Raw genomic sequence first — 27,699 nt, forward strand, 5'->3', positions numbered from 1 at the left:
TTTCAGCCACTGATGGATGAATGGAGAAGGAAATTCAAACTTGGTCTGAAACAGGATTCCATAGGAATATATCCAATTAAACCACAGAGAAAATATATTGTCTATTATATGACAATTACTTTTTCTGAATTTACATTTTTTTTTCTCCTTGTCTTCAAGGCTGAAGATAGTGAACGAAATAGAATAGAAAACAATACTGATATAAAGGAGCAGAAGTGGCAAAGGAGCGAGAGAAACATAAAACTCTTTGGGAGAAAGATAAAAAGCTGAACAGGTTTCTGGAGAGCTTTAGCTTTACTTCCACTCGTAGAATAAAAATGAAAGGTAAAAAATACAAGCATTCAAGATTAGAATTAAGACAGCGTAGTAGTGAATTAGCTCTATTAGAAAGCATATGCATTTTCAGTTTTTTCATCTTTTTTTCAGAATTTATATATTTTTTTTTTAATGCACATACTTTGTCAAGCCTTTCTCTTCATTAATCTGTTTGCTAAAAATTAGCACAAGTCTCCCAAGAGAAAACTGGGAAGTTGTGCAAAATTTTAGTGCAGTTTATATGAGTTGGTCCTGCAGCCAGGAAAAAGGCAATTAGATTCCTGCTTTCTGGACATGAAGACAGGTTGAGCTCTGCATCCTGAGAACTTAGCCAAGGACACTGAGAAGCAGTACCAGAACTCAGGGTCTGAGACACTAATAGAGAGCTGGCAGGTTATCTTTTATCAATTTGATGAGTAACTGAGAAATATTGCTTGGCTTGGTTTCTTCATGGCTCAGAGCCCACTTCAGGATGAAAATAGACTCCACTGTAGTAAAAAAGACAGGGTACTTACCAGGCAGGTATTAAAAGTGAGGTTTTGTTCATCACAGAATCGTTGAGCAATTCTTGCAGAAAGGGGCCTTTGGAGGTCACTGGTTGCTCCTCACCACTGCTACCAAACCAGGTCAACTTCAAATTTGATCCAGCTTCAGGGACAGAATTGTCCAGAATCTTCTCCACCCAAAGACTGAACATCCCCAGGATTAGGGTTCCCATAGTCTCACATTTCCCATATTTAATTAAACACAGGGTGTGATTTTTTTCCCTTTCCTTACATTGCATTGGAACTCCACATATTCCATGTGTGCTTTTTATCTTTGTGCATCTTGGAGGAGTCCTGCTTCCTCTTCTCTGTGCTCTTAAATTAGGTAGCTGAAGATAGCAACTTCCCTTCTTCTCACCACCATAAACTAACCCATTTCTTTATCCTCCCCATGATCATATTCATAGTTCTCCACTGAAACAACTCGAAATGGTCAATAGTTTTCCTGTGTGCATCAAAATGTGATGCTATGCTCTAGCACTGGTAGAAGGGAATTAAGACATCCCCTAGCTGCTGGCTGGCTACATTCTCACTTTTATGGAACAACAGCTTGTTGGTTTTCTTCACCTAGACAGAAAATGGCAACTCTTGTCCTAATTATTGTCCAGAAGGATGCCTAGATGTTTTCCTCATAAAAATGCTTTTCATCTGGTCATGGCCCAGCATGTTGGCCCAGCTGAATGCAGCTGTTGCAACCCAACTGTAGGACTCTGCAATTGTTCAAATTCATGAAATCTTTATTCATACATTTTTTCAGCCTGTCAAGATCCTTCTACCTGACAGCCCTGCACTCCAGTTGATCATCACTCTGTACTCTGGTTTGATACATTAAAACTGAAAAAGAAATAGAGATTTTGTTGTATTTGTGAGGTTTTCTTTTTTTACTCTTCCTTTTTCTGGATGGAAGTACATGTTAAAGGCAAAAAAAAATTATGCCAATACAGATATATAATAGCTTTCAGAAGAATTTGTCTTCTGGACAAACATGAAATCAGAATTCAGTATACTCCACAAGACTGATTAACCTGCTGCCATGATTCCTTACAAGGAATTCAATTCCTTTCAATTTCTTTCAAGGAAGGAGGCAATGTTTATCTTCTGCACTAGAAGCATATTCCAGACAAAGAATATTAAAAAAATTACTAACATTTCACATATAATTGTTGGGAATGAGAGAGTGAGAAAGACTGAAATAAGATTCCCAACAGAGCAAGAATAAGAAATACTGAATTATTCAAAGAGTAAGCTCACAGTTAGCAACAGCTCACTAAAGAAAGTAGAAAATATGTCACTAGGACTCTGAGTCCATAAACCAGACTCTGCTACAGAGGTTTTTTACAGAGTGCAAAGCTTTGTTCACTATGCCCAAGGACCCCAAGCCCCAGTTGCTGCTGGATCACAGGCAGGATCCTCATCAGGGTAGAACACAGGCACTGAATGTTTGTGATAATACTGAAGCCGTGAGAGTAGTTTTTCCACCATATGAGGGTATTTTTCAGACACATCATGTTTCTCTTCAGGGTCATGAACAATATCAAACAGCCAAAGTCTCTTTGTTGATGGATCAGACGATTGAATCTGGGACTCATTGTACAAAGACGGTGGAGGGAACCAATGACTGCAGCCTACAGGAACAGGAACAGACGAAGGGTCAATTCTGAGATACAGAGCAGCAGTGTGGAGACACAATTCATTGCTTTAACCAATGAATTCACTAGGTCTCTTGACACGCCCCTGCGCAGTGACTGTTACTCCAGACCTTAACTCTAGCCCTGCACCACAGTCTCTCTAGTGCAGGGCTAACTAAATAGGAATCTCATTTATGCAAAAAAACACTGCACCACTGAGATTCAAAATTCCATGTAAGTTTATTTAATATCAATTAATTAATTTAATGGCCCTTCTTCTTGAATTCTAGGATCCTTATGGATCCCTTCCAACTTGAGATATTCTGTAACAGTTTTTTTCCCTACAGTTCAAGTAAGTTGCAGACAAAATATTTGGAAAATGAAAAAAAATACATAGTTTGGATTTTAGAAGTGCTTATTTTAGGTCTTTGCATGTGGTCAAAAATCTAAGAAGTTAGCAGAATTATTAAACTGAACTACATGAAACAAAAACTGTGTTTGTGGTGGGTGGGAGATAGGATACACTGTACAAAAAGGAGTTATTTTGTTACCTGGATATCCAGTTAGTAACTTCCATTTTCCATGTCTTATTGCTGCATGTATGGATATATTGAAAAGCGTATCATCCCATGGAGAAGAATTGCTCTGTGGTAAAGATGTCCTCTTGTCAATGCCAAGACCTTAATCAAACAACAAACTAAGTTAGGTACATTGCATATTCATGAGGTAATTTTTAGAACTCTGTTGGAAAACAAAGCAGTATCAACCATTTATTTTTCCCTACTGGATAAAGAATTTGTTGTATATATATGCAAAGATCTGTGCTATGGTTCAATGGATGTATTTAACTCTGAACTTGAACTGCATTTTAAAAACTTACCAGTGGAATGGTAAGTAAAATGTCACAAGCTGAGTCCAGATAACTGGACTAATTTTGTACACAGATATTATATGTGTATTAAGAACACTCAAGATTGGAATTGCTAAATTTGGTCATACAAGTGCTGTCCCAGATTGAGAAGCAAGATGTTTTCTATTGCCACCTGTGTAGCAGTTGTCTTCTGGGCAGTTTTTCTTATCTCCTGTTAATGGGCCCATCAATGTCTTGCCACATGACTCAGAGATAACTCCCTCCAGGAGCCATTTCTGTTTAACAGGTAATCAAGGACCCACCGCATGACTCAGAATGACATCAGCCCATTGTGAGATGCTCTGCCCAGGGAGGAGGAGCTAAGCATCCCCACCTAGATATATTCTGGGGTTTTGGACAGAGCAGGCAGCCTTCCCACAGGTTTCCAAGAGGACACAGCTGGGGTTTCCCACTGGACTGACTACACCTTTTCTACAGGACCACTGCTCCAACAGAACCACATCTGCCACTCCAGGAGTACTGCAGCCACTCCAATTTGGACTGCTACCAACACACTGACCAAAGGAGTGTCAGGTTGTATTCTGACTTTGTCAGTGGTTTTCCTTTTGTATTATTGCATGTATTTTGTTTTCTTTTCCCTTTTCCCAATAAACTGTATTTCTGACTTGGAGTCTCTCACTGGTTTTGCTTTCAAACCAGAACAAGTGCCTTCATCTTTTTTCAGGTAGGAATATAAGATTTAAAGATCTCCTGAAGTCAATGCTACTACTGTTGAATCTCTTAGGTCACTACAGGGAACAAGTTCCAGGTTCTGACCACAACAGAGAGCTGTCCCTCTGGGCTGAGCTGGCTATGTTCACAAAAATCCACATCTGGTCAGCAAGCTTCTTCTTTGGCATATCTTCATACTGTTTTTGGAGGAGCTGTGTATGAGATGTGGCCCCATATTCAGATACTATTGAAAACTGAAATATCAACTATGCTCACATTCCCTCTCAAAAAGAAACCTGAAGCTCCTCATAGGAGGGAGCTCAGGAAAAAGAATTAAATGCATTGACCAGGGATGATTAGGAGACCACTTTGTTATTGAAACCAACAGGGAGGAAGTGAGTCAGACAGCTCAGGAACATCCAAACCAACTTCCGTATCAGCCTTCATAAACAAAATAGGCATTCAAGACATAAAATCTAGAAGTATTATTTTAACTATATCAATTGATAACAGTTTACCAATGACTACCAGAAGGCAACTTTAATCAGACTAAAATACACATTAGAAGATGGAGACACATCAATGTTGATTTTCTAACTTCTTCCCAAAAGAGATGGTTTTCAGTCAGTTTAGGAAATCTGAAGGACTCAGCTGACAGATTTTTGGATGGGAATCCATGAGATGTACAATCATGTAAGAGCCAATAGGAAGCAGAACTAGGTATTTCTAAAAAGAGTAAATTCTGCACAACACAGTGAGGCAAATACACATCTAATGGAAAGAAGAACAGAAAGTTGGGAAAGGAAATGCTAGACACAATTTCTCCATTTTTTTATGAAGGACTTGCAAAGTTTCTGTTTTCTTACTGAACTTTACACTTTGAGTTTATTTTCTTTAATAAACAGATTTGTGCATACTCAAGTTCCCCATCCACATCAGACTTGTGTAATGTTCCCAGATTAATAAGGATATAAAAGGGGCTACTTGTTTGTACTATACATACACAGACTGGGGAGGACTCAACTCATCTTACATCAAGAAGCGCTGAAGCTGATCTAAAAAAGAAAATAAACCTCAAACCCCTATGAAAACAAGGAAAACCTCATAAGTAACCCCAGTAGAATCTCTTCTGGAAAATAAATCCTCACACAGCCATGTGATGTCCATAGAAAATATGAACCAGTTTAAAGATGAATTCTGCTTACTTTTCAACATTGTGTTATGTGTTATTCTGTCATTTGCTTTGCTACTTGTCCTTGACTAGTCCTCTTTGCCATCCTCTTTCTTAAGCATAATGAAAGACATTCAGCAGGTCAAAAAAGAGAATCATGCTTTTTAAACCTTATGTCTCAAAACTACAATTTCAAGGCTTGGTCTAAAGATAAAATTATGTGAACCTACATTTCTGATTTTAAAGTTTAGCATGAAGAACATGCTTCTCCTTCCTAAGCTACACACAATATGTAGAACTACAACATTACACAAGATAAACTATTTCAAACACTCAAGTAAATGTATGAAAGATTGTATTTTTAGATATACTTTGCAAAATATCCTTAGAATGCCATATATGAGACTTAAAATAAGACTCAAGGAGATAAAATAGCTTTTAAACACTCTGATTTGGTCCAGGTAACAAAACTAGACTCCTAAATGAAAAAAAAAATGCTTTTACCACAGCATGAAGTTGAAGTTATTTGGTGAAATACTATCTTTCAGCAAAATTTCTTAAAGAAAAATTGATAAATTCCCTCATATGGAGCTGTTATAAACAGAACTCTGTCAGTCATGTTAATTCACCCATTGCAAGCCCTTGTTTTGTGTCAAAGAAATATACTGTCTATTATTCAGGGAAGTGCACTGCTTTCCAGACAGTACAAGTCAACGTTCATCAGACATATAGGTCATGGAACACAGACTGATGCTTGTTCAAATGCTCTCTACAAGGATACTTACAGGACACTTACTGTCAGTTTATTACATTACATAAGCACCAGATACAGAAGTATTATAAATAAAAATTTTGCTTGATATGAATTATTTTCTTCCCATCCTATGACTTCCAGTCAAAAGCCCCTACAATTTAAACTCAGATATTCCTCCTGCTGCATTTACCCATCTTCCTCCTTCTCTTCTTTTACAGGGATCCCTTTTCTGATTTCGCAGACTGAAAGTCATATTGGTTTTGTTTCCTTTTCAAGACAAAATGTTCATTCCCATAGCATCTAAGCAGGTTTTTTCCTGCATTTGTTCTGTATTGTGGGAGAGATTTGTATTGAAAGTAACAACAGCCTTGTGGACTAATTCAGCAGTCAAAGGACAGATGCCTTTTATTAAGCTCTATAATTAAGCCAAACTTCATAGTTCTGCATACTCTCCTTGTAGATTTATATATTAAAAAATGTGATGCTTTTGCTTGTGTAGAGGCTAAACATTTTACTTTTTTTTGTTCTTGGATCAGTGTATCAGTGGCTAATGAAATAAGCCTCTGTTTTTACCTTGAAAGAAAGTCCCACAGCCTTTCTCAAGAATTTTATTATTGTCAAACAGAAGCCACTGTTTCCTGAAGCTCAACTTTGGAGCCTCACCAGTAGCTATATTTCCTTTTTAAGTAGTCTCTTGGGAAATGATAAAACTTGTATTAGTTAAGAAAGCAGTGACTTTTCATTCAGATATTTATTTTCAAATATTTAATGCTAAAATGAATTTGTCTAAAGATTTTAGAGTTTTGGTTGGAGTTCTAGGTCACCAATTAGTATTCAAATAGCTTTTATATCTCCATAGTAAAAGCTAGGTCCCTCAGAAGACATTGTCCTTGGCAGGTGATTTTGGAGTTTATACCATAGTTCAAGAAATCCTTTGTATTGACAGTCTTAGAAATGGTTTCAGGATCAGATTTTTTAAGGAGTTGAGGTCAACTCTCACTACCCACAAAAGTAAATACTTTAGAAGTCTGGCCCTTTGCCCCTTAAAGAAACTTCAGCTTAGTTCTTTTACTTCTGTTATCATACATTGTTTCTATACACATACATATTTCAAGCTGGGATGAAAAATCCTATGTAATTTTCAGTAGCTAATCTGCACCTTCAAGAAACTTGATTTTTTCAAAGGCCAATGTCATTAACTCTGAAAAATCTACACAAGATGCTCAGAAAGTATCAGTCAAAATGTGGACTACATTTGCAAAAATAATTGCCATTTTAATAATTTGAATTTTCCATAGCATACTCTTCAGGCAGGATGTTGGAAAATTTACTACTGGATAAGTACATAAGTAATAACCTGACTGTTGACCAGAGAATATCCTGGACTTTTTAGGAAAAATGAACAATCTTTCAGTGCACTAAGTGTTGCTAATGCACAAATTTAAGTACAACAAAAGGGAAAGTAATGAACATGGCAGGGAAAAGCCAACACTCCACATACACAACAACATGTGCTCTGAACTAGCTACTGCTATTTAGGAAAGTTCTCAAATTTAGTTTGAGAAGTTTTTATGAACAGAGGCTGTCCAGAAAAGCAATCCCAATACTAAAATTGGCAACAAACAGGACGCTATGCCACCACTGAGATCCTTCTTGTGCCTCACATGGTGTACTGTGCAGTTTTGATTCCCATGTTACGAAACAGACCAGAAAAGCCATGCAAGATACAAAGACCTGAGACAAGGAAGACTAAAGCTATGGAACAACTTCCATGTGAAGAATGACTAAGTAAATAGGACTCTTTATCCTCAAAAATGGACAACTGATGAGAGGAAGGACAGAGGTCTAAGAAATTGTGCGGCCTTACGGGAACCTGAGTAATGAACAATAAGTCTTTCCCAATAAGGGCATTGAATAAATTAAGATGTCATGTATTGAAAATAAATGATAGTATATATTTTCTTACTACAAACTAAATTCAGGTGTGGAATTCCTTTATGTGGAATGCTGTGGGTGCCAAAAATTTATGCAGGTTGAGTAATAACAGAATTCACAAAGCTGAAGAAAAATCCCACAAGAATTATTACATCCAAAATTACAGCCTAAAGATTAAGAGCAGGTTGTGGGGGCCACACAAGAGAAATGTATTTATGTGCTTGCCCTCATGTACTCTGTCCTACACAACTGCTACTCTCAGAACAATAAATGGACAGATTTTTGGTGTGGATTTTTGGTAACACAAGATGTGTTACCAAATTACTTTCAGTTAAGGAGAGGCAAATTTAAAAATTAACAAAAGAAAGTGCTATATTGAAGTACATTTATACAACTTTTATTATATTAATCCCTGTATGCACTGAACTGAAAGGGTCAAAATTTCCACAAAAACTAAGTAGCACTATAGCATAGCTCAAGTAGTGAAGGACTCATGTGGATCATAGATTCCAACACTCTTCTCCTCACAGGACTACCCCAAACTAAACCATATGACCAAGACAGTTATGCAGATGCTCCATGAGCTCTGACAGGCATGGAGCTCTGACACTCCCTGGGGAGCCTGTTTCAGTGAAGAACCTTTTTGTAATGGTCAGTGTGAACTTCTCCTGATGCGGTTTCATTCCATCTGCTCGTGCCCTGTCAGCAGCCACAGAGAGAAGGGATCAGCACCAGCCCCTCTGCTTTCCCCCTTGAGGAAGCTGTAGGCTGCCCTGAGGTCACCCCTCAGCCTTCTCCAAGGTGAGCCAACCAAGTGACCTCAGCCAATCATCCCAAGTCTTGCACCTGAAGTCTTCCACCACCTTGGCTGCGCTCCTCTCTATGTATATATGATTCAGACTCGGGTTTAACTATGATTTCACAAATCCATGAACACCATAAGTAATTTCTAGCACATCCTCTAGTTTACTTTGAGTGCTATTCTTTAAAGGAGGGGTAGAATAAAGCAATGGTAATATTAATTTGTACTAACAATGACTTCCAATGCACAGATCAGTCATTCCCTTAGGGCTGTTTTTTTCACTTACACCAGAACATAAATCAAGAGGACAGTAATTGAAATAATGGATTCACATTGAAATCAGAATCTGACACCTCTATTATTTCCTGTTTTATTCATTTTAAACTTCAGAAAAGCCCCTACAATTTACAGAAATGTTACAAAATGACAGGTTTTGCCATACTGAAGTGTGTCCCAAGATGTTGTTACTAACAGAAGATTCAACATAAAACAGAAAAGATTAACCAAAACTTCTTACTTGGCCCAGCAATCTGTTCTTTCACTTCACTTCCTAAGCATAAGGAAGATCACAAAAAAATGCTGCAATGTGCTTAGCCCTGTTTTATTCCTCCTTGCCTTTCAAAAAAGCTCTCTGATCTCATTTGGTATCCCATGTGTACTCCTGATTTAAAACATCATTTATGTTAAGAGGGTAGCTCTTCCAGAAAAAAATCTGTCTTCCTACATATTTTTGCATACACTTACAGCAGCTTTCTGCTAAACTTACTAGTTCATCTGTCCAACTGGGCAATGATTTCTGGAGATGGAAAATAGGAAGCAAATTTTTTTCACATTTCTACCCTTCTGATCAATGTGTGCTTGAGAATCAATCATCTGTTTCTTGGCTCATATGATCCTAGTTACCTACCAGAAACTTATCTAAAATTAAAAAATACTAATTAATCACCATGAAAACCACAAAAATGCCTGAAAATCCATTTATTTTCTGTACAACTTAAAACATTTTAAATTCTTCTTCTACTTCTACTGCAAACCAAAACAACTTCATGATCCTTTCATGCCTGCAATACTACACAGTAATAAAAGAAAAGAAGGGTTGATCCAGTTTTTAACTGCATTTTACAGCTTTAGATGCCTATCAGAAACTCTCATCTTCCTGTGTGATGACTATAAATCCGCTTTGTTTATCTATTTAAGTCTTAAGATGTTTCTAACAGTTTCACTGATAATCTCTAAAATATTTAATATTCAATCAAGAGCAAATAATAGGATAAAAGTTTTCCTAATGCAACCAAAATCAAAAGTAGCACACAGATCAGCAAAAAGCCACTGCAACACTTGGTACGAAGGCTGGAAAATTCAGGTCTGTAAGCTTCTTCGCCAATATTTCCTATGATTCACTTCAATCCTTTGCTTTTTACTTTGCAAAGCAAATAGTCCAAGTACCACGTAACCGTTACTTGTAAAGATGGTTAAGGATACTCCACAACTACATTGTGCAAATTCACAAGTTAAAATAAAAGTACACTTTTTAAAGAAAGGCTTTTTAAAGAAAGGCTTGCTATTTAAATTAATCTAAAAGACAAATTTGTAGAAATATTTTCATAAGAGTATACTCATTTAAACATTGGTATCTAATTTTTAACTGTCAGAAGGAAGAAGAAAAACTAAATAAAGTATAAATCTTCACCTGTGATTTAAAAGGACTATCCACATTCTATATCAATATTCATGGTATTTTGCAGATCTAATAAATATAGATCAATTACTCTTCTCATTCCTCTAGCTTTCCTTCTTTCATCCACTGAAACCAGCTCAAGCAATTGGTAGAAACTTAAAAGTATGGCAACAAAAATAGACAGTATATCTAAAAATAAAATATTCCCCCTTCAGTGTATGATTAAAATGATGAAAATGACTGATGTTGAGAACAAGTTTTCTTGGCTGGTAAGAGATCAAAGAGTACACAGTTCTCTCTAACATGCCACTTAGCAAGGTCCTGACCACAAAACTGTGGTCAGTGCCCAAAATGCTTGAAGTATGCTGTATTTCTGTACTCTGTGGTCTACAACACAAGCATGTGGGGAGGCAGTGTTGGATACTGAGGAACAATTTTGGAGAAAGACAAAGGAAAGTTAATTTATTATTTATTTGGGAGCCAGAGCCCTGACCAAAAAGCAATCTGAACAGCTAAGTGAATATCAGAATGGCCATGCCTACAATTTTCCAGTAGCCTACACGATAACAAAAACATTCTTTTATAAGCAGTTGCATATAATCGGTGTTCTTTAAGGAAAACAGAAGCAAATGAAGCTTCCATTGTTATTTCTTGATCTGCAAAACAAGGATGTTAGAAGTTATCTGCTTTTCTCAGTGTATTTCCCAAAGGAAAAAATGAAAAATATCAGCATTCTCTGTAGTTAAACTTCTATTTCTGATAATATAATGTAGCAGCAGTATGACAAGGAAAATATAATCACAAAAAGCTCCAAGCTTAATTGCAATCTGCTTGACAGAAAAGACTGAAAAGTCTGTATTAAGAAAAGCCACAAAACCCAGGATGAATTAAGATTTTAGGTGGCTCACACTCTTTGCAGTCCAAATAAAAACCACATCTGAACAAATAGTAAACAGGTGCTACTGCTCTGCAGGTGTAACGCACATTAAAGAGCATTCAGCTCAAGTAGGAATATCACCGGCATTTCCTGTGACACAAGTGTGTGGACATATTACCCTGGATGTCTCAATAGTTTGAAAACTTGCAGTTTGCAGTGTATACTGCACAAAAACATTCCCTAGATATTTTCTTATCAACTAACATTTTTCTCTGTAGTTCTCAAGACATTTATTTCAGTATAAATTTTGTCTGGCTATGCAACACACCCTAGAACATCTTTGTTTACTTCACTCCAGTATTTAACAGATAACAGGATCCACATAGAGCAAAAGTTTACTTCTCATACCACATGGCCATGTAGGTCAAGAACCTGAGCAACAATAGGAAAAGAAAGAAAGATACTCAGGTGTATAGAAAAGCACCTAAAAAAATAGGAAACAAAACCGGTTTTGATTTCACACTGGAGGGGCCACCACTGGATTCCTAAAGGAATTTGTGCTGGAACCTGTACCGTTGAGCATATTCCAAATGATCTAGAAAAGCGAATGAACAGTGAGACAACATAGTCTGTGAATGATGACAAGTTATTGAAGCTGGCTGCGCAGGATGATAGAATGCCTGTATGAGGCTGGGTAGTAGGCATTAATATAGTCAGTGATATTTAACATAGATCCAGGTAAAATGATGCATGTGTGAAAAAATAATCTGAAATTCATATAAACATATAAAATGATGGCCTTCGTGATTCTCATAACCAAGAGCAAAACCCTAGAATTACAACAAATTGAGTGGATGCTTTTTCAGAATTACGTCATCATTGTACAGAGAACTGAGTGGAAGGAATTATTAGAAAAAGACTTGTCAACAAAGCAAAAAGGCCCATGCAACTGGAAAACTGTAGTTTTGGTCTTCCCATCTCAAAACAAGACTGAGAAAGTTCAGAAACCAGTTGCAAGGTTAGGTGGTATGCAATCCCTTGTGAATAAAACTCCTCTGCTAGATGTATATTCTACTTAATTAAATTTGCATTTTCTATGGAACTCCAAGAACCAGGTTGTTTCTGTTCCCTCCCATCCTGGATGACATTGACCAAATACAATTATATAATCAAAACTTTATTGTTTTAAATGACAGGGGACATACCATTTTAACATGCAGGCAAAATAGTTTGAGTACACTGAACTTCCTACACAGTAAGTAGTAAGTTGCCTCACAAAGTATCTTGAGTGAAATCCCATGACCTAGGTAGTTTTTAGTATTTTTCAGGATAACTTCAGCCTCTGCCTGGCCTAACTAGGTATCACCTACAATGTGGAGCAGCACTATTGCACACCATGTAGCCACAGTGAGAAAAACTCAAAACATGCTGAAACTCTGAGTGAGACATAAATTCCTTACTTAGGAAATTCATTGTCTTCTTTAGCTAGAAATGGCCATGTTCCAACGGGACGGCACTACGTTTTCTGAACAAAATGGAATGGCGTTTTATTTTTTGCATCACACCAAAGATGTTTCATAGAAAATCTGCATGTTATTCTATCACTACCTAAAATCTTTTAATCACATTTCAGCTATCAGAACAGCTAGGACAACTCTCTGAGCTCCCAGTCCCCTGATATCCTTAACCCCAGGTTATAAAGGTGATAAAAGAGATTGCATTTTATCAGTAAGCACAATTGTCACTCAAACAGCAATGCAACAAATTCCTGCTTGTATTCAGAGACTCTTGGGGGGGATCACTGCAAGCGCTCATGTTTTCAGACTTTTCTCTGCTAACAGAGGCTGAAGGAACATACACAGAGCTACAGACAAGAAGCACCCCTCGTGCGTTTCTCTCAGACATGGCCCCAGAGCAAGGGACACAGCCATTACAAGACTGCACCACACAGCAGACAAGAACTGTATGAAACTACTGAACTACAGAAACTAGTGTTTGCTGTGAGGCAGCTTTACGGAACTAAGTGGCACTTATGCATATGTTTAAAAAAAAGATATTGTAAATAATTTAAAATAATTCAATCTTGTGCATACTGGCTATCAGCTCAGTGAAGACTCTCACTCTTAACAGACAGGCTTTCGAAAGGTAGTGTCATCTACCTGGCAATGGTAAGTCTCAAGCGGATAAATTAGATGTTCAAATTCTGCTGAGATTATACTCTAAGACATTAAAAAAGTTTCTTTATTTTGTAGAAATGATTTTATTAGAGAGAAGTGAAACACTCCATACATGTTGCAGAGTAGAATTCTGCTTAATAGTTGAACCAAACCATGCACACTATTTCTACTAGGACTTAAAATCAACAAGCAGTAACAAGCATTATTTTCATAGTAAGGGGATGCATATGCCTCCCTGCCTCTTGTGATCTGATTAGTAGGCTATAAAAACCACAGAGGAGATCCCCAGACAGAAGTCTGGGACTGGCAAACCAAAACCCACTTACATATGAAATCCAAATAGACAGAGAATATTTTCTAGTATTTTCATTATCATCTTTAAAATCAACATATTATTTTAATAATCCAGTAAATTCCTATTGTATCCATCATCTTGTTTGTATTGCCAGAAAAATGGTAATTGAATCATTCTCCTACTGCTTCCATTAAAATAAAAGCTTCTGTTCTTAGCTAAGTTATCTGATGCTATTATCAAGATTTAAAATTTTTACTTACATGTTGCCAAGTAAAGAGAAAAAAGAAAACCCAAGCTGTTAAAAATATCACACATGATGACTTTCTTAACAATAGACAATGCAAAATCCTTATAATCATGTTGCCCCATTTTTGTGCTACAATAGCAGAAGTGTAGGTAAAAATAAATCAAAAACTTCCTTAAATATTATCAAAGTCCACATTAAAATTACCCTCATGAGAGCAATCTTCAGCCTCCTAGAAATCTCACCACATGCATACACTCAAATCCTGCATGATTGGCAGGCTTCCCATGACTTACTAATGCTCAACTGTGGAACAGTGGGAAGTTTGTTAGAGCTTCAAAAAATCTACCCTGAAACAAATGAGAACCTTCCTATTAATTCCACTGGGCTCTGGTTCAGACTGGTTAAGCATCAGCAGTAACAAACAAGGAATTTACACCCTACCAACTCCTCTTAATCAAATAAATGAAACTAAATTCTCCTTTATCCATACAGTTCAGAAGACACAATGTGTTTTCCACAAAACAGTCATATGAAAGGCTTCCCCATTTGCATTTACAGCAATCACTTCTGGCAACAACACATAAGCTTTAATCAACTCCTCAAATACAAATGATTCTGAAATCAAAACAAAAGTGCCAATACATGATTTACCAATACTCAAGAGCTTAAGAAAATAATAACACACAATGCCATGAATTATACCAAAAACTGAGCCTTATGGATGAGCAGATGAAAATGAATTCCAGAGAAATTTTCCCTGCTCCAAAACCCATGTTACCATGCTCTGAAGTTCTTGCAAATCAAAACAGTTTTTACTTAAACGTATTTCCCTGCAGCACTGAAACAGCAGAATGAAGGCAGACTTCAGGTAACAGGTAACCAAACACTTGATCCTTTATATGAATATGGAGCCACACAAGGGAACACAAAGTCATGAAATGAACTATAACTTCACTGCAGTAAAACTCAGGAAGCCACCCAGTAACTCTTCTTTGTGGTCAGCACTGCTTTCCACAACCACATCTTCTGAAATTTCCTCCAACAGCATTTTTCCAACTGTCCAACAGTTTCCTCCCTGAGGAAATTCCCAGGCCACACCAAAAGCACTAACCAACTGAGTTATTATCTTTGTTACAAAGAGTTTTGAACAATGACCTCCCATCTTCCAGGAGAGATTTCTACCCAGCTCTGTGGAAGTCTGTACTTTACATATCACATCATGTAATAAATACAAATATTTTTAATGACAACACAGAAAATAAGTGATGGGATATCCAGATGGGTTTGGGTTATTTTGATTTCCACTAACACCAAATTTGTACATAAAACTTTCAATTTATACAAGAAAGTAAGGAAAGTTAGTGAGTATACCATTTGTAATAAATTGAATAAATTGTCAGTATTCTACTATCCTGTAAATCTTACTCCAATGTGTTCTTCAAGCATTCAAGATGCAAAATATTCTGTAAGCACAGTGTGTTTTTCAAGTGATCTGGCCTACAGTTTTGCAGACAGTCTACAAATACATTAAATCCCAGGTCTCTACATTACACCATAAAAACCAGAATGGTACACAAAAAAAAAAAAAAAAAAAAAAAAAAAAAAAAAAATATATATATATATATATATATATATTCCAGATTTCCTTTGGTATTTCCCAATTTTTAAGTACCTGGATCTGGGGAAAACAGAAAAGGTTGTGGAAAGTTTAATGAGGGAACAAAAGAACAGAGAAATAGCTTTCAGAATACACAATTTCTAGTGAAGGCACTAGCACTTCAGCAATTAAAAAAATGGTACCACCTACATTGTTCATCTGCACACAAAATAAAAGTAATATGGATCTACACTCTGTCAGAAATGCCAATGGATTTTAATTTCTTTGTTTATGTTTTTGATTAAGCACCAACATGCTTTACTTAAACATGAGATTTTTTTTCTCTTCTAAATTTCAGGAAATAATATATTGAACATGATTGAAGTTTTTTATTATATACTCTAGACCACAGTGGTTACAATTGAGAGTAGTGTAAGTACTACATTTTTCATTTCCACTTATGAATATTAAATCATATCTCTTACATACACTGAAAATCTGGACTGTCTCTAATGTAGTAATATAATTTATTACCAAATTCCCTAAAATCCTAAACCACTCAGATGAATCAACTTCTCACCTGCAATATAAGACTATATTTTCAAAGAAAATTTTACTGAGAAATAAAAAAGCTAAAGGACAAAGGTTACAGTTAGTATTTTTTACAGTTAGAAGATACACTGGACTTCATATATCTTTATAAGTATAAGTTTTTTTTAAAATGCCACATTTGTTTGTTAATAGCATGAAAACACATGGATGTTCTGCAGAGATTTATAACTCTCTCCCCTCTAGCTACAGAAGCAGAAAAAGTCTTCAATACAAGTCAAAAAGAATTTCTCAAGCAAAATTCTCCCTTGACCGTAAACAGAAAACTTTGCACTGTGTTTCTCTCAGATGAACTAAAAATTTATTGGTGCTATACTGCAAGTTTAGTTTTAGCATTTTATATAATGGAAACTTCATGACAAGAATTACCTTTTGCTAGATTTGATTCTTCGTTTTCATCAAGAAATGCACAAGACAAAACAAACTCCATACAGAGTTTTAATAATTTCTCCCTATTGCTTTGGCAAAGAGCATACTGTTATCTTAGCATGAACACAATTCATATTCCTCCAGCAACTGATTCAGCCCTTGAATTTGGCTCCCCTCCAGCAGACAGCTCAGTCAACTGAAGTATAATCAGCTCTAGTTAAAAATGCCAGGCTCACTATGATCTGTTTGATACTCTGCAAATTCTCTTAAGGCCTTTATTGATAACTGCTGTACTTGCAAATCTCAGTCAATGAACTGCAAAAATGAAATTAGAGTAACACAAAAATGGAGCAATTGTTTTTAATTTCATTATTATAATGGATAATGTTACAAATGTATAGACTGTTCTGTCTTAGGATATATTCTTTCATAGGATATATGATTTGAACCAACTTCATTGTATTGTCTCTGAATTAACTCTTACTTACATGAGTAAAATCTTGGGAAGAGATGGAAAAATGGGAAGAGATGGAGAAACAGGCAGGGAAAAAATGTTATGGATATTTATCTTAACATTCAATAAAGCCAAAATTTAGAACTTACTGAGTATTTCAGAAAATACATATAATTTAGACTCTTCATAAACATAGTGGAAAACTTAAATATCAGAGTCCCAGCAGGTCATTTAGACTGTTTTAAAGAAAGTATATATATGAGTATCTTGTTTGGGAACAAGACTGCTTTTGTTTAGACACTGTTGGTTGTACATTAACAAATCTTTAATCATTATATTATTTAGTGCTTCTTAGACTTTTGCCTTCTTACTAAGCACCAAAGACAAAAAATCTCATGGAAATCAAAGCTCAAAATTACAAGGTAGCTTTTAATAGCACTGCTTAATTAAGTAACATTTTCCCTCTTTACAGTAAAAACCAAACACTATCAATGTGAGAGCGGAACAAGTTCTTCACAGCTATTTCTAGGCCTGCTGCAGTCAGTTGATTGCTGGTTTAGGTAATTGTCTATACTACAGCAGACAGAAAATTCTCCTCATCAGAAAGCACGTCTTGCACATATTTTGAAAAGGCTTGAAGTCACATGAGGCACCTTCTTCCATCTACACTTTTATGTCTTCACCCAGATAAAGTGAATTAATTTTTCCTTTTCTACTCATTCTTCTAAAGCCAACAATTCTTCCTTCATGTTTGTAGTGAATAAAATACTTATTCTATAGAGTTTTCTGAAAGATAGCTCATAGACAGTAGAAAGTGATTTTTCTATTTCAGTTATAGGAATAGAACTTTTATATTGGCTTATCCCATTTATAAGGTGCATTTCGGAAGCTACGCAAGTATTTGTAGCTCTGATGCCTTAATTAATGTGAAAATTCATGAAAATATGCCAGAAGGAAGAACTATCTTGGCATAGCCACTTTGAAATGCAAATGGCTCTGTGAGCTTACAAGACCTTTGCATATATGTACTTTGTACTGATTCTTACTTTTTTGAACTGTGATGTGTAGAGCAATTATTTCACCTCAGCCAGGAAACTCTGGAAATGTCAAGGGCTCTTCCAGCCTACACTGTGACAATGAATTAACAAAGAAATAAAGGGCTTTGCTACTTCACTGAGGGAAGACATTTTGTGACCTTTTGCTGCTTTTATGGCAATAATGAGTTTTCTACAAAACTCTGAGTATTTCTCTTATTATACTCAAATAAAAACATTTGAGGAATAGCCTTGACCTTAACCTGGGGAGATGAAACAGAATACTGATTTTAAGAAGGGGATGAGCCCTGAGACACTGTAACTTCCTGACATCATGTTGACAAGGTGTAGAGCTGTGCTGCACACAAACTTAAACAGTGAAGCTCACCTACCTTAATTCACTTAGTTAAATGCTATGAACAACTAGATCTAGTATTATTACTTCTAATGTCAGTTTTATCATAGCAACGTTTGATTCCAAAGGAAAGATTTATACTAGAATATCATATTCAGTCTCTTACCTTTCAAAAGACATACTCTACTTAATTTCAACAGGAGTAGACATTTTAAGCATTCACCTTCTCTTTTAGAACATATTATTTCTTTTCAAAAATACCACACAAACAATTGAGTTAAATCCAGAATCATAGAGGGCAGCAAAAAAATCCCAGTGCACATCAGCTAGGTGAATCACTTATCCAGGTTACTACATTCTTAGACAACAACAACAACAGAATAAAAAAATTGAAGTTATTCTAAATAAGAACAAACTTAATATTACAGCCTACAATGTTAAAACATCACAAAAAGAGACACAGCTAAAGGAAATGTTGAACTTTCACTTCCAATGGGAAAATAAGGAAAACAAAAATTAAAATCTTACTTTTTCCAGGAAACAAATTTTTACTGATTGTATGGAACTTATGCATTATTGAAGATATGTCCTGTTGTGATGGCCTTATATGCGAAACACCCAAACCCATCTGCATCACTGTAAGGATGCTGTGCTGAAGGTAAAGAGAACTGAGCAGCAATTCTAACAACCTGTGCTCTGTTAAAATTTTTCAGGTTTATGGCTTAGAGATATTTAATTTGAAAAATGTAATCTACCATTTATGTCAAGACTTGCATAAAAACATAAAATGGTAGCATTATGTTAAAATAATTATAGAATACAATGGAGCATAAAAAAGCAGTATAGAGGGATTTCTGGATTCCTGTCATGATACTTGCATTACACACCTAATCAAGTGACCTAACATTTCTAAATTCTGAAAGAGATTATCTACATCCCAGAGGAAACATGGGGATTAGTTATTTATGGGGCTCACCAAACATGCAATCCTCTAGTATTAAATACTGCAGGGATGGATGGTTCATGCTGAGATGTAGATGGGCTAAGAGCCAAGGAAATGCAGAACCACAGCCCAAACTTCCTGACAGCAAGACCTACAACCCAGAAACTCACATACCTAACAGTTAAAAGAAAAACACCACTTATCTCTGATGTGAATGGCAGCAGAGGTAGCTGGAACAGCAGCCTCCCATTAAGGAGTGGAGCTGAGTTCTGTCCAAAACTGCCAGGTCAGCATAACATGCACTGCATGAAGTGGCTGAAGGATACAGGGTCCTATGTTGGCAACTCCTGCCTTACAAACTTCCAGGAGATCGTTGCAATTTATTATTTTCTTGAAATGGGAAGATGAGAGAGTCCAGATGGTCAGCATGCATATGTATAATTTTGCAGAAAAATGGTAATTTGGAGAAGCAAAGAACATATCTCAGATTTTGTCCATTCTTGACCATACTCCAATTCCAGCTGTCACTATGTAAGCTCAGTCAGCTGAGTATATGGGTCAATTTTCTGCAGAGTTTTGACTCAAGAGTAGATTCTGGGTCTTACGCCTGTCAAAGACATGGAGTGTATTTGTCTCATTCAACACCCACCCAGCACACTCATCCATGCATCTTCTGCTGCTACTGATTAACTCCATTATGATAATTTTTTCCTCACTTTCTTTTTCTTTTTTTTCCCCTTTTTGTTAAATAATTCTAAAGAAGCTAGGTCATCAGTAATAGAACTGGGGAAGAAGTAACTTCTGTCCTACAAACTCTCAGGAATCTTCTTTTACCTAAGCAAAATAAATAATAAATGGGACATAGAGGACCCTGGAGTGTCTACTCCTTAATCAAGATGAATTGTTTTGGTATATGTATGGATATAATATATAATGCTGCAGGCATTAAAATGCAATTTTAATGTCCACAAATGACACATCAGTCCCAGAAGAGAAAAGATTTCTCTATTGTAATATATTATATGTTCATTCTGCATATAGCAGATCTAGCCCTTTATAAGCAATCATTTATTTTGGCAATTAATAGTGCAGTATATGAGGTAATGCCCTCTTTCAAATGTCAAGGAGAGCAATGTAAAAACTGATTAGTTTTGCTCTAGGCAAATTAAGGTTTGGAGGAAAATCACAAAATGTTTTTATGTCTTTATATCTGTCTTGGATGTCTCCCTCTGAATAGATTTATCTTCTAAATAAATTGACTACAATTAGTAATCCACACTGTTATTATGCCTTTGAAGTTTTAGTTTATGGTTAAGTCTTGAATTTTAAATGAAGGTAAAAGTTTTGTCAGCCTAAGCCAGTGCCACCCAAAACATATTTATTTTGAATATATCTTTCTAATTTAAATAAATTTAAGTTCCTTTCAAAGAGAAAGTGATGCTACACATATAGTCTACAAGATTTTGTGAAAGTCACCAAATATATTAATAAATTTAGCAAGTCAAGTTAAAGGTAATACAGTGTGTACTGACAGATTCTGATTAACAACTCTGAATTAAAGAGTACATTTCCTTTCAGCATGTCATTTAATTCTGATTCTCAAAATAAAATTGCCTTCTGTGGGATATAAAGTTTCAATGCTGCTTCAAGACAGGCCATCTAGCAATGACTGTGGTCAGAAATAAGTTTGGTTTAGCAGTTAGGGGAATTGAGACTTAAAACCAATTGGGTTTTAATTTAGCTGAATCACCAAAACTTGATGAAATGCCATAAGGCTGTTTAAAAGACAGGAGATCTTTCACAATGGAGGAGCTGATGTCATCCCCACAGCTGCCAAACCATCAACAGCTTGGCTATTTTTTTATTTTTAAGGACTAATTCACAAAAATGGGGTAAAACAATTTTGTTTCTTTTCTCATCAAAATGTACATCAAATGTATGTAAATCCGTTTTTTTATTTAAGCAATTTTTAAGTTACTTTATGCATTTTATTTTTGCTTTCTTAACCTATACATTACAGAGAAAATTATACTCTCAACATAATTTCAGCTTTCTGTTTTTAATTTTCTTATTTTACTACTGAATCCTTAAAGCTAACAGAAAATGTGGATGTTCCAGACCCAAACCTGAAAGACAGTAGATTTTTCATAGCAAATTTACATAATTTTAAACTCTCTAATAAACTACAAATCTACATTGAGATCAAGCAATTGAGACATATATTCATCACTTCTGAAAACAATCAACAGTGTGATGAAGAGACAACCAGGAAGATGAAAGCAATGGTTTTTAGCAGGGAGGCAGAGGAGCAATCACCTCTGAGGTGCGTGGGTCCAGCTCCATCTGCAGAGCTCACCAGACTGGTTTAGCACAGCAAGGCTCAGCCAGAAGATGTGGTTTCTCACTCCTTCCCCGAGGGGCTCTTGTTCCAGAAGCAGCCAGACAGTACTAGGAGGGTTGCCTCCCCCTCTGCCTCCCTTCTTCCAACCACAGACCCTCCTTGCCCCTGCCTTGGGTTACCGCTGGCATCCATCAGTCCCTCCGATGTGCAGATTCAACCCACATGGCAGAGGAAAACCAGGCTAGCAAGCTGGATCAGTTCACAGAGGTATTAAAGAAGTGCCAAAATGAATGCAAAATAAGCACTAAGAGCACGTGGCTGGGAAAGGGAAGGGGAGAAAGTAAAGCACAACCCCAGCAGAAACCTGTTGAATCACTTAATCATGTATCATGAAACAGAAACCTCAGGGTTTAATTTCAGAGCCAAAAGAATCAGTCTCACCTGTCCCTCAAACTCCTTCTAGTTCCAATTGTTGTGCCAAAATGAGCACTGGGTATCCAGCATACATCCAAAAGGGGGGAAAAAAGGGCTTATTAAAATCTGAACCAGTATCCTGACCTGGTTCATAGCCTGGCTCTGTGAGTAGTTTTGGTGACCCATGAGAAAGGGGAGCAGTGGTGAGGCACTGTGCGAGGCAGAATATCCACTGTGGTAGCAGCAGCAGCCTACTAGCTTAAACTCCATTAAACTACTGCCTCTGGCTGAGGTTTCCAACATGATCAGAACTGATCTTAGCTGGTGAGTCCTGTGGCCAGACTCTCCATCTGCTACCAGCCACACACTGATGCCCTGCTCCCCGTCACACAGCTACAGGACAGGTTGATTCAGCTCACTGATGTGGTAGAAACCTTTCCTCTTCTTTTGATTGGCTACCCAAAACCATCTAAAAGCTGATCTAGCAGAAAAATCATCTTGTTACCATGTGATTTCTACATCTAACACAAGTGAAGTAGGAGGGATAGAGGAAAGGGAGAGGACATGCTGGCCATCTTGGCAATAGCTCTCCACCAGACTGGCTTTGCAACCCCCAAAGACCACAATGCACCTCTCTCCTCATCCTAGTTTTGGAGATCCCACTCTAGTTTTTCATTCCACTGTATGCTCTTATATGAGTACAATAGTTGCAGGTTTGCACCACAAACCAGATCAGTTTGTTAAGAAAAAAGCTTGGTTTTAACCCGAAGTACTCCACTGGGCTGCCACAAGTCAGAGAGAGGCTAAAGACAAGGTCTGTGGCCAGGGAGACGAAGCACTAAAGCCTTTTTTGGCACTAAAGATGAAAAAAAAAAGAAGTTTAAAACACTGCCCATGTGTGTCAGACCACAGGAAAGGTTTATATTTGAATGAAGGAAGTCTGCCTTCTGAGAAAGATGATCTACTTGAAGGAGTCAATGAAATAAGACCTGAGCATTTTTCTGTAAAACTGAACTGCCGGCAAACTATTTTACAGTGTTTTTCTTCTTGTGCTCTTTACTATTAACAATAGGAGAAGTGCAGTACTTGATACAAGACCACTGAAGGGCTACAGTGTTTGCCACTGGACATCAGGTCGTGAAAAAAGGTAAGCAGATGCTGATCAGCAGATTCATCAGATGTGCTGGAGTAATCCCAGCTGATGTTCAGAGATCAGAAACCAGTGCTCAGTCTGAGAAGTTCAGAAGTTGTATGCTGTTACCCCACAAATGGTAAATAAACACCAAGCTCAAGGTCAGTTCTAACAGACCATTGCTAGCTCTGTAATCAAGACACTATGTCTTATTACTTTAACTTAACATTCTGTTGAAGATTTGGCTGTAACAGTTGACTTGTAGAGTTACTGTTAATTAATGTCTTTTGCACAAATTCTTCCCTGAAGGAGTGCTTATTTTGGTGTAAAAAAGCTGAACAGAACAAAGCTCAGTTTTTCTGTTTCAGTTAAACCCTATTAATTACATAAGGCATACCATCATTCATGCTACTAAATATATATAGATATATAATCTGGCTTTTCTGGTAGAGATGAAGATAAATGCATCCATTAAATAAAAACATATTATGGTGAAAGAATGTATACATTACAGACAAAACTACTCAAGAGTTCAGGAACACTGAACCTGCCCTGAGCCAGGTAAAATAGTAACTTAATGCTCTACATGTGCCCAAACACAACAGCACTGTCTTCTTGCCTGATTAAACACAACAACCTGAAAAGTCCTTTTTTTGGTTACATTTAACAGAATCTTGATATTTCATTGCCTATTTGCTGTTTTACAGTACTCTGCAAACCCAAAGATTTGGCTAATCTTATCTTCCAGTTATTATTTCACTTTCTAATTCAAATTTCTATTAAAAAGAAAGTATTAGTATAATAGGAATACTTCATCTGACATCAGATGATTTAGGTGATGTGATTTTTCAAAGCAGTTTAAGATGCTTAAAAAAAAGAAAAAAGGAAACCAATGAAACATGAAGAGAATCAGGGTTGCTGAAAATCTGAAAGTGCTTCTGTATTCCAAGTTTTGTATCTCACTAATCTATCCATAATAGAGACACTAGCATAATTTTTCTAGGTATTAATTCTAAATTTATTATTCAGTTTCAATAAATGAAAAACAGCAAGTAAAAACCAGTTGACTTACATACATGTCCAATTATTCCTAATAACTCAGGCTGCTAAATAGAAATCTTAATCCTTATATGATGAAGCATAATTTCACTAGGAGGCACAAAGTAATTTTCTGAAAGAATAGGCCTTTGCTGAGAAGAGACAGGGAAACTCCATAATGTGCATAAGAACATGCTGGCAAAGAGTTCAGTTTTTGTTTTTAATTACTGCAGTTTTGAAAGGCACATAAAAACATTGTAAATTTACAGGCATGCATATAACTTCCTCTGTTCATGATTCTTAAAACACGCATCTTATGCAGCATAAGAGTTGCACCTACTACAGCTTCTGACTCCCAGCCCCACTTCTTGCCCACATTTCACACAATGCACATAACTAAGGACATGATACATATAGCAAACAGTGAATGATCATCAGAGCACGGCATCATGGAAGTGGTTTGGGGCCACATTTGCTAAGATCCCAGGCTCCTGAAAACCTCCTTTGCTTGTCCCCCTTCTGCTCACTCCAGAAATTTGTCTATTCAAACAGCTCAATCACAGGCCATTCCCACAAGGAAAAGATGGTCTCCGAAGTAGGCCTGAGAATACTTCACCAGGGAATAATATTGTACAGGAATCCTATGACTCACTAAGCATTTTTTGAAGGGAAATCAATGTAGCTACACCTTAATTCAATCAGTACGTAGGAACTATCTGCAGGCAGTGCTGCCCAGTCAGCAGTAGATAGGCACAATGTTGCTCCTTCTCAAAAAAGCATCACAGAACCAGATGTGCATTGCAAAAGTCCACCTTACCCATTTCTGTCCAGTTATTGCAGCACAATGTGTATTTGTCTTGCAGGCAACAGATCAGTGTCTCCATTGCACTACTTTTTCTCTGCCTGGATTTACATCTTTATATAATGAAATACAGAAATGCTATAAAAACACTGCAAGGGACCTGTTCCAATGTTCTGTATGAAAAAAATGTCTGCCTGAAAAGCTTGTAGTCCTTAGCAAACTAGTAATGTTGAATCCTAAAACAGATGGTGCTTAAAAAGAGCTATAGAATTAGCAAAGTTCAGCTCCAATTCATGCGATTGTGGCATTAAGGATCCAACCCACATGATTATGGAACAAAAGCAATCACACAGCTTGGAACGACTCAGCTCCAAACAAACTCAAGGTTTCCATTTGCAAGGTCATATTATACAGTTGTATCAAGATGCATTAGGGCGAGCAGTTCATTTGGAAGTCTGGAGAGAGGGTTTGGAAAGAGTTGTTGGCAGTGTGCCTCACTGTGCACCTCAGGCACACAGCTGCTCCTCAACATTTCCATGTCCCAAAGTACTTTATTCATTACTCAGCAGTGTTTCAGAGCTCTCTGAAATAGGAAGCCCATGTTGATCAGATTGAAGAACTTACACCATCTAGGGGATGATGTTTCTGTATTTTAAAGCTATTTACTTAAAAGCAAAAGGCATCCTACTGTATTTTGTTTCACCTGGAAGAAAATACTTCACTTACGGAAGACAAGAAATGTTCAGAAGGCAAACTGTACATTTAATAAATCTTGAGCATACTTACATGGGAAATCATCCACAAACATGGGGTCTATGTTATGCAGCAGTTCCACTCTGGGAGAAGGTCTTCCTTCACTAAGAGAGATTTCAAAAGGAAATGTTAATTACCTCCTATAGCTCATTAGGATTCTGCATCCTTTATTTTAAGGCTTTTTGTCATCTTAATAGAGAGTGAGCTCATAACTTTAAATTGATTACTATCAACTTTAATCTGAATGCTCCTTTCCAGCTGAGCAGCAACAACCTTTGCCTCTACAAGTTTTCCCTAACTTCAGTGGTGTTTATTTAGATTATTCATAAATTTACTGGTACAGAATTGGCCCTACCTAAGCAGGGTTTTACAACCAATTTTAAGAGTCAAATTTCACAGCATAAGATGGAATAGCACTTGCTATGCTCCCTGCTTACCTGAACAAGTGCCGGAAGCATTATGGCTGAATGCCTCAAAAAACACAAGCATTGCTATCCCACAAAAAAAACTACTTTTGATTTCTAATTGAGGTCACAAGGATTATTTAGATACTTAGAATCTTGTGTTAAAAAAGAAAAGAATCCTTCTTTTTCTAGCCATTCAGTACATAGAGATGGTGAAGAATAAGCCTCTGAACTTACCCATAAATTTTCTTAGCTAAGTAAATCCCAGATTTACTAAAAAACTGACTAAATTAAATTTACCCCTTATAAAGGGCAACATGAGTAGGAAGACATAATTAGAAAGAAATGTGTCAATACAAAGATATGACAGTAATTTATTATTTGACAGTGAACCTAAATACATCCTTTCAGAAATTTCCAAATAATTTAAGTTGTTTTTTCTTTCATTAAGGAGCTTAATTTAAGACACAAAAAATTCAACCAGGGCCCCTAAGCTTCTTGATATTAAGAATAAAAACTCGGGTAATATAAAACTCATTGGAGACATAAAAAATTACAGTTATTTAAATATATAGAATATACATTAAACAGTATTTACCTGTAATTTAAAATTTGCAGTAACAAACAAAATAATATTTTTCTGTTACATTTCTAAAAACATTTCCGGAAGATACATTTTGAGTGAGTACAGAACTATCAAGAAGAACTAAAAGATTAAATGTGTCCAAGTAATATAGTATTGTAATCAATACAGAGGAATTACATTAATTAAGCCGCAGTGTTAGTAATTCAATGTATAGAAACTACCACAAAAATGTTTTGTCCAAAATGTGGGTGAAAGGTTAATTGTGCACCCCTCCCATCCAGTGTATATAGTAGTCATACTCTTAATTTAAGAACGCTTGGCCTTATTTAAACAAATTTTATCTTAAACTTAATAAACTCTATGTGCTCCATTGACAGCTGTGTTCAAGTGTGCCTTTCACCATATGTTCATAGGTAACAGTAACAAGAACCAGTTAGCAAAAATTAAACTAGGTTTCAAATTTATAGCCTGTGATTGACTCTGCAATGACTAAGAAAACTGGGAAGGTTTTCTTCTGAGTTGTATCTACATTTTCCAGAATATTTTAAACCACCAGAGTTATGCTAAGTAATCCAGTACCTTCCACCAGAGTCAAATAAAGCACCATTAAGTAACTTACTCCTATTTACTTCTCGTCTTTATAGGATAAATATTCATACAGTGCCGCTCAGTATCCACACAGTGCTGAGTGACCAGCAGGGTCAGGGAGGGGATTCTGCCCCTCTGGTCTGCCAAGACCCCACCTGCAGTGCTGCATCAGCTCTGGGGTCCCAGCACAGGAGGGACTTAGAGCAACCTAACATCTTCATCTAGTTGAAGATGTCTCTGTCTAAGGCATGAGGGCTGGCCTAGATGACCTTTA

At 36.6% G+C, this 27,699-nt stretch overlaps 1 protein-coding gene across 1 annotated transcript in view; it reads right to left on the reverse strand.

The window, feature by feature from the left end:
* Nucleotides 1–1,574: 1,574 nt before the first annotated feature.
* Nucleotides 1,575–27,699, reverse strand: part of ARSB (arylsulfatase B) — a 64,169-nt gene continuing 38,044 nt past the window's right edge. The window contains exons 6-8 of the mRNA XM_053931351.1: nt 25,881–25,951; nt 3,040–3,168; nt 1,575–2,485 (exon numbers count right to left, since the gene is read on the reverse strand). Of these exons, the coding sequence (XP_053787326.1) occupies nt 2,220–2,485; nt 3,040–3,168; nt 25,881–25,951 (466 nt within the window). The 3' untranslated portion in view covers nt 1,575–2,219. The remainder of the gene's footprint in view (nt 2,486–3,039; nt 3,169–25,880; nt 25,952–27,699) is intronic.

The sequence above is a fragment of the Vidua chalybeata genome, chromosome Z (genome assembly GCF_026979565.1).
Source record: "Vidua chalybeata isolate OUT-0048 chromosome Z, bVidCha1 merged haplotype, whole genome shotgun sequence".
Lineage (NCBI taxonomy): Eukaryota > Metazoa > Chordata > Aves > Passeriformes > Viduidae > Vidua > Vidua chalybeata.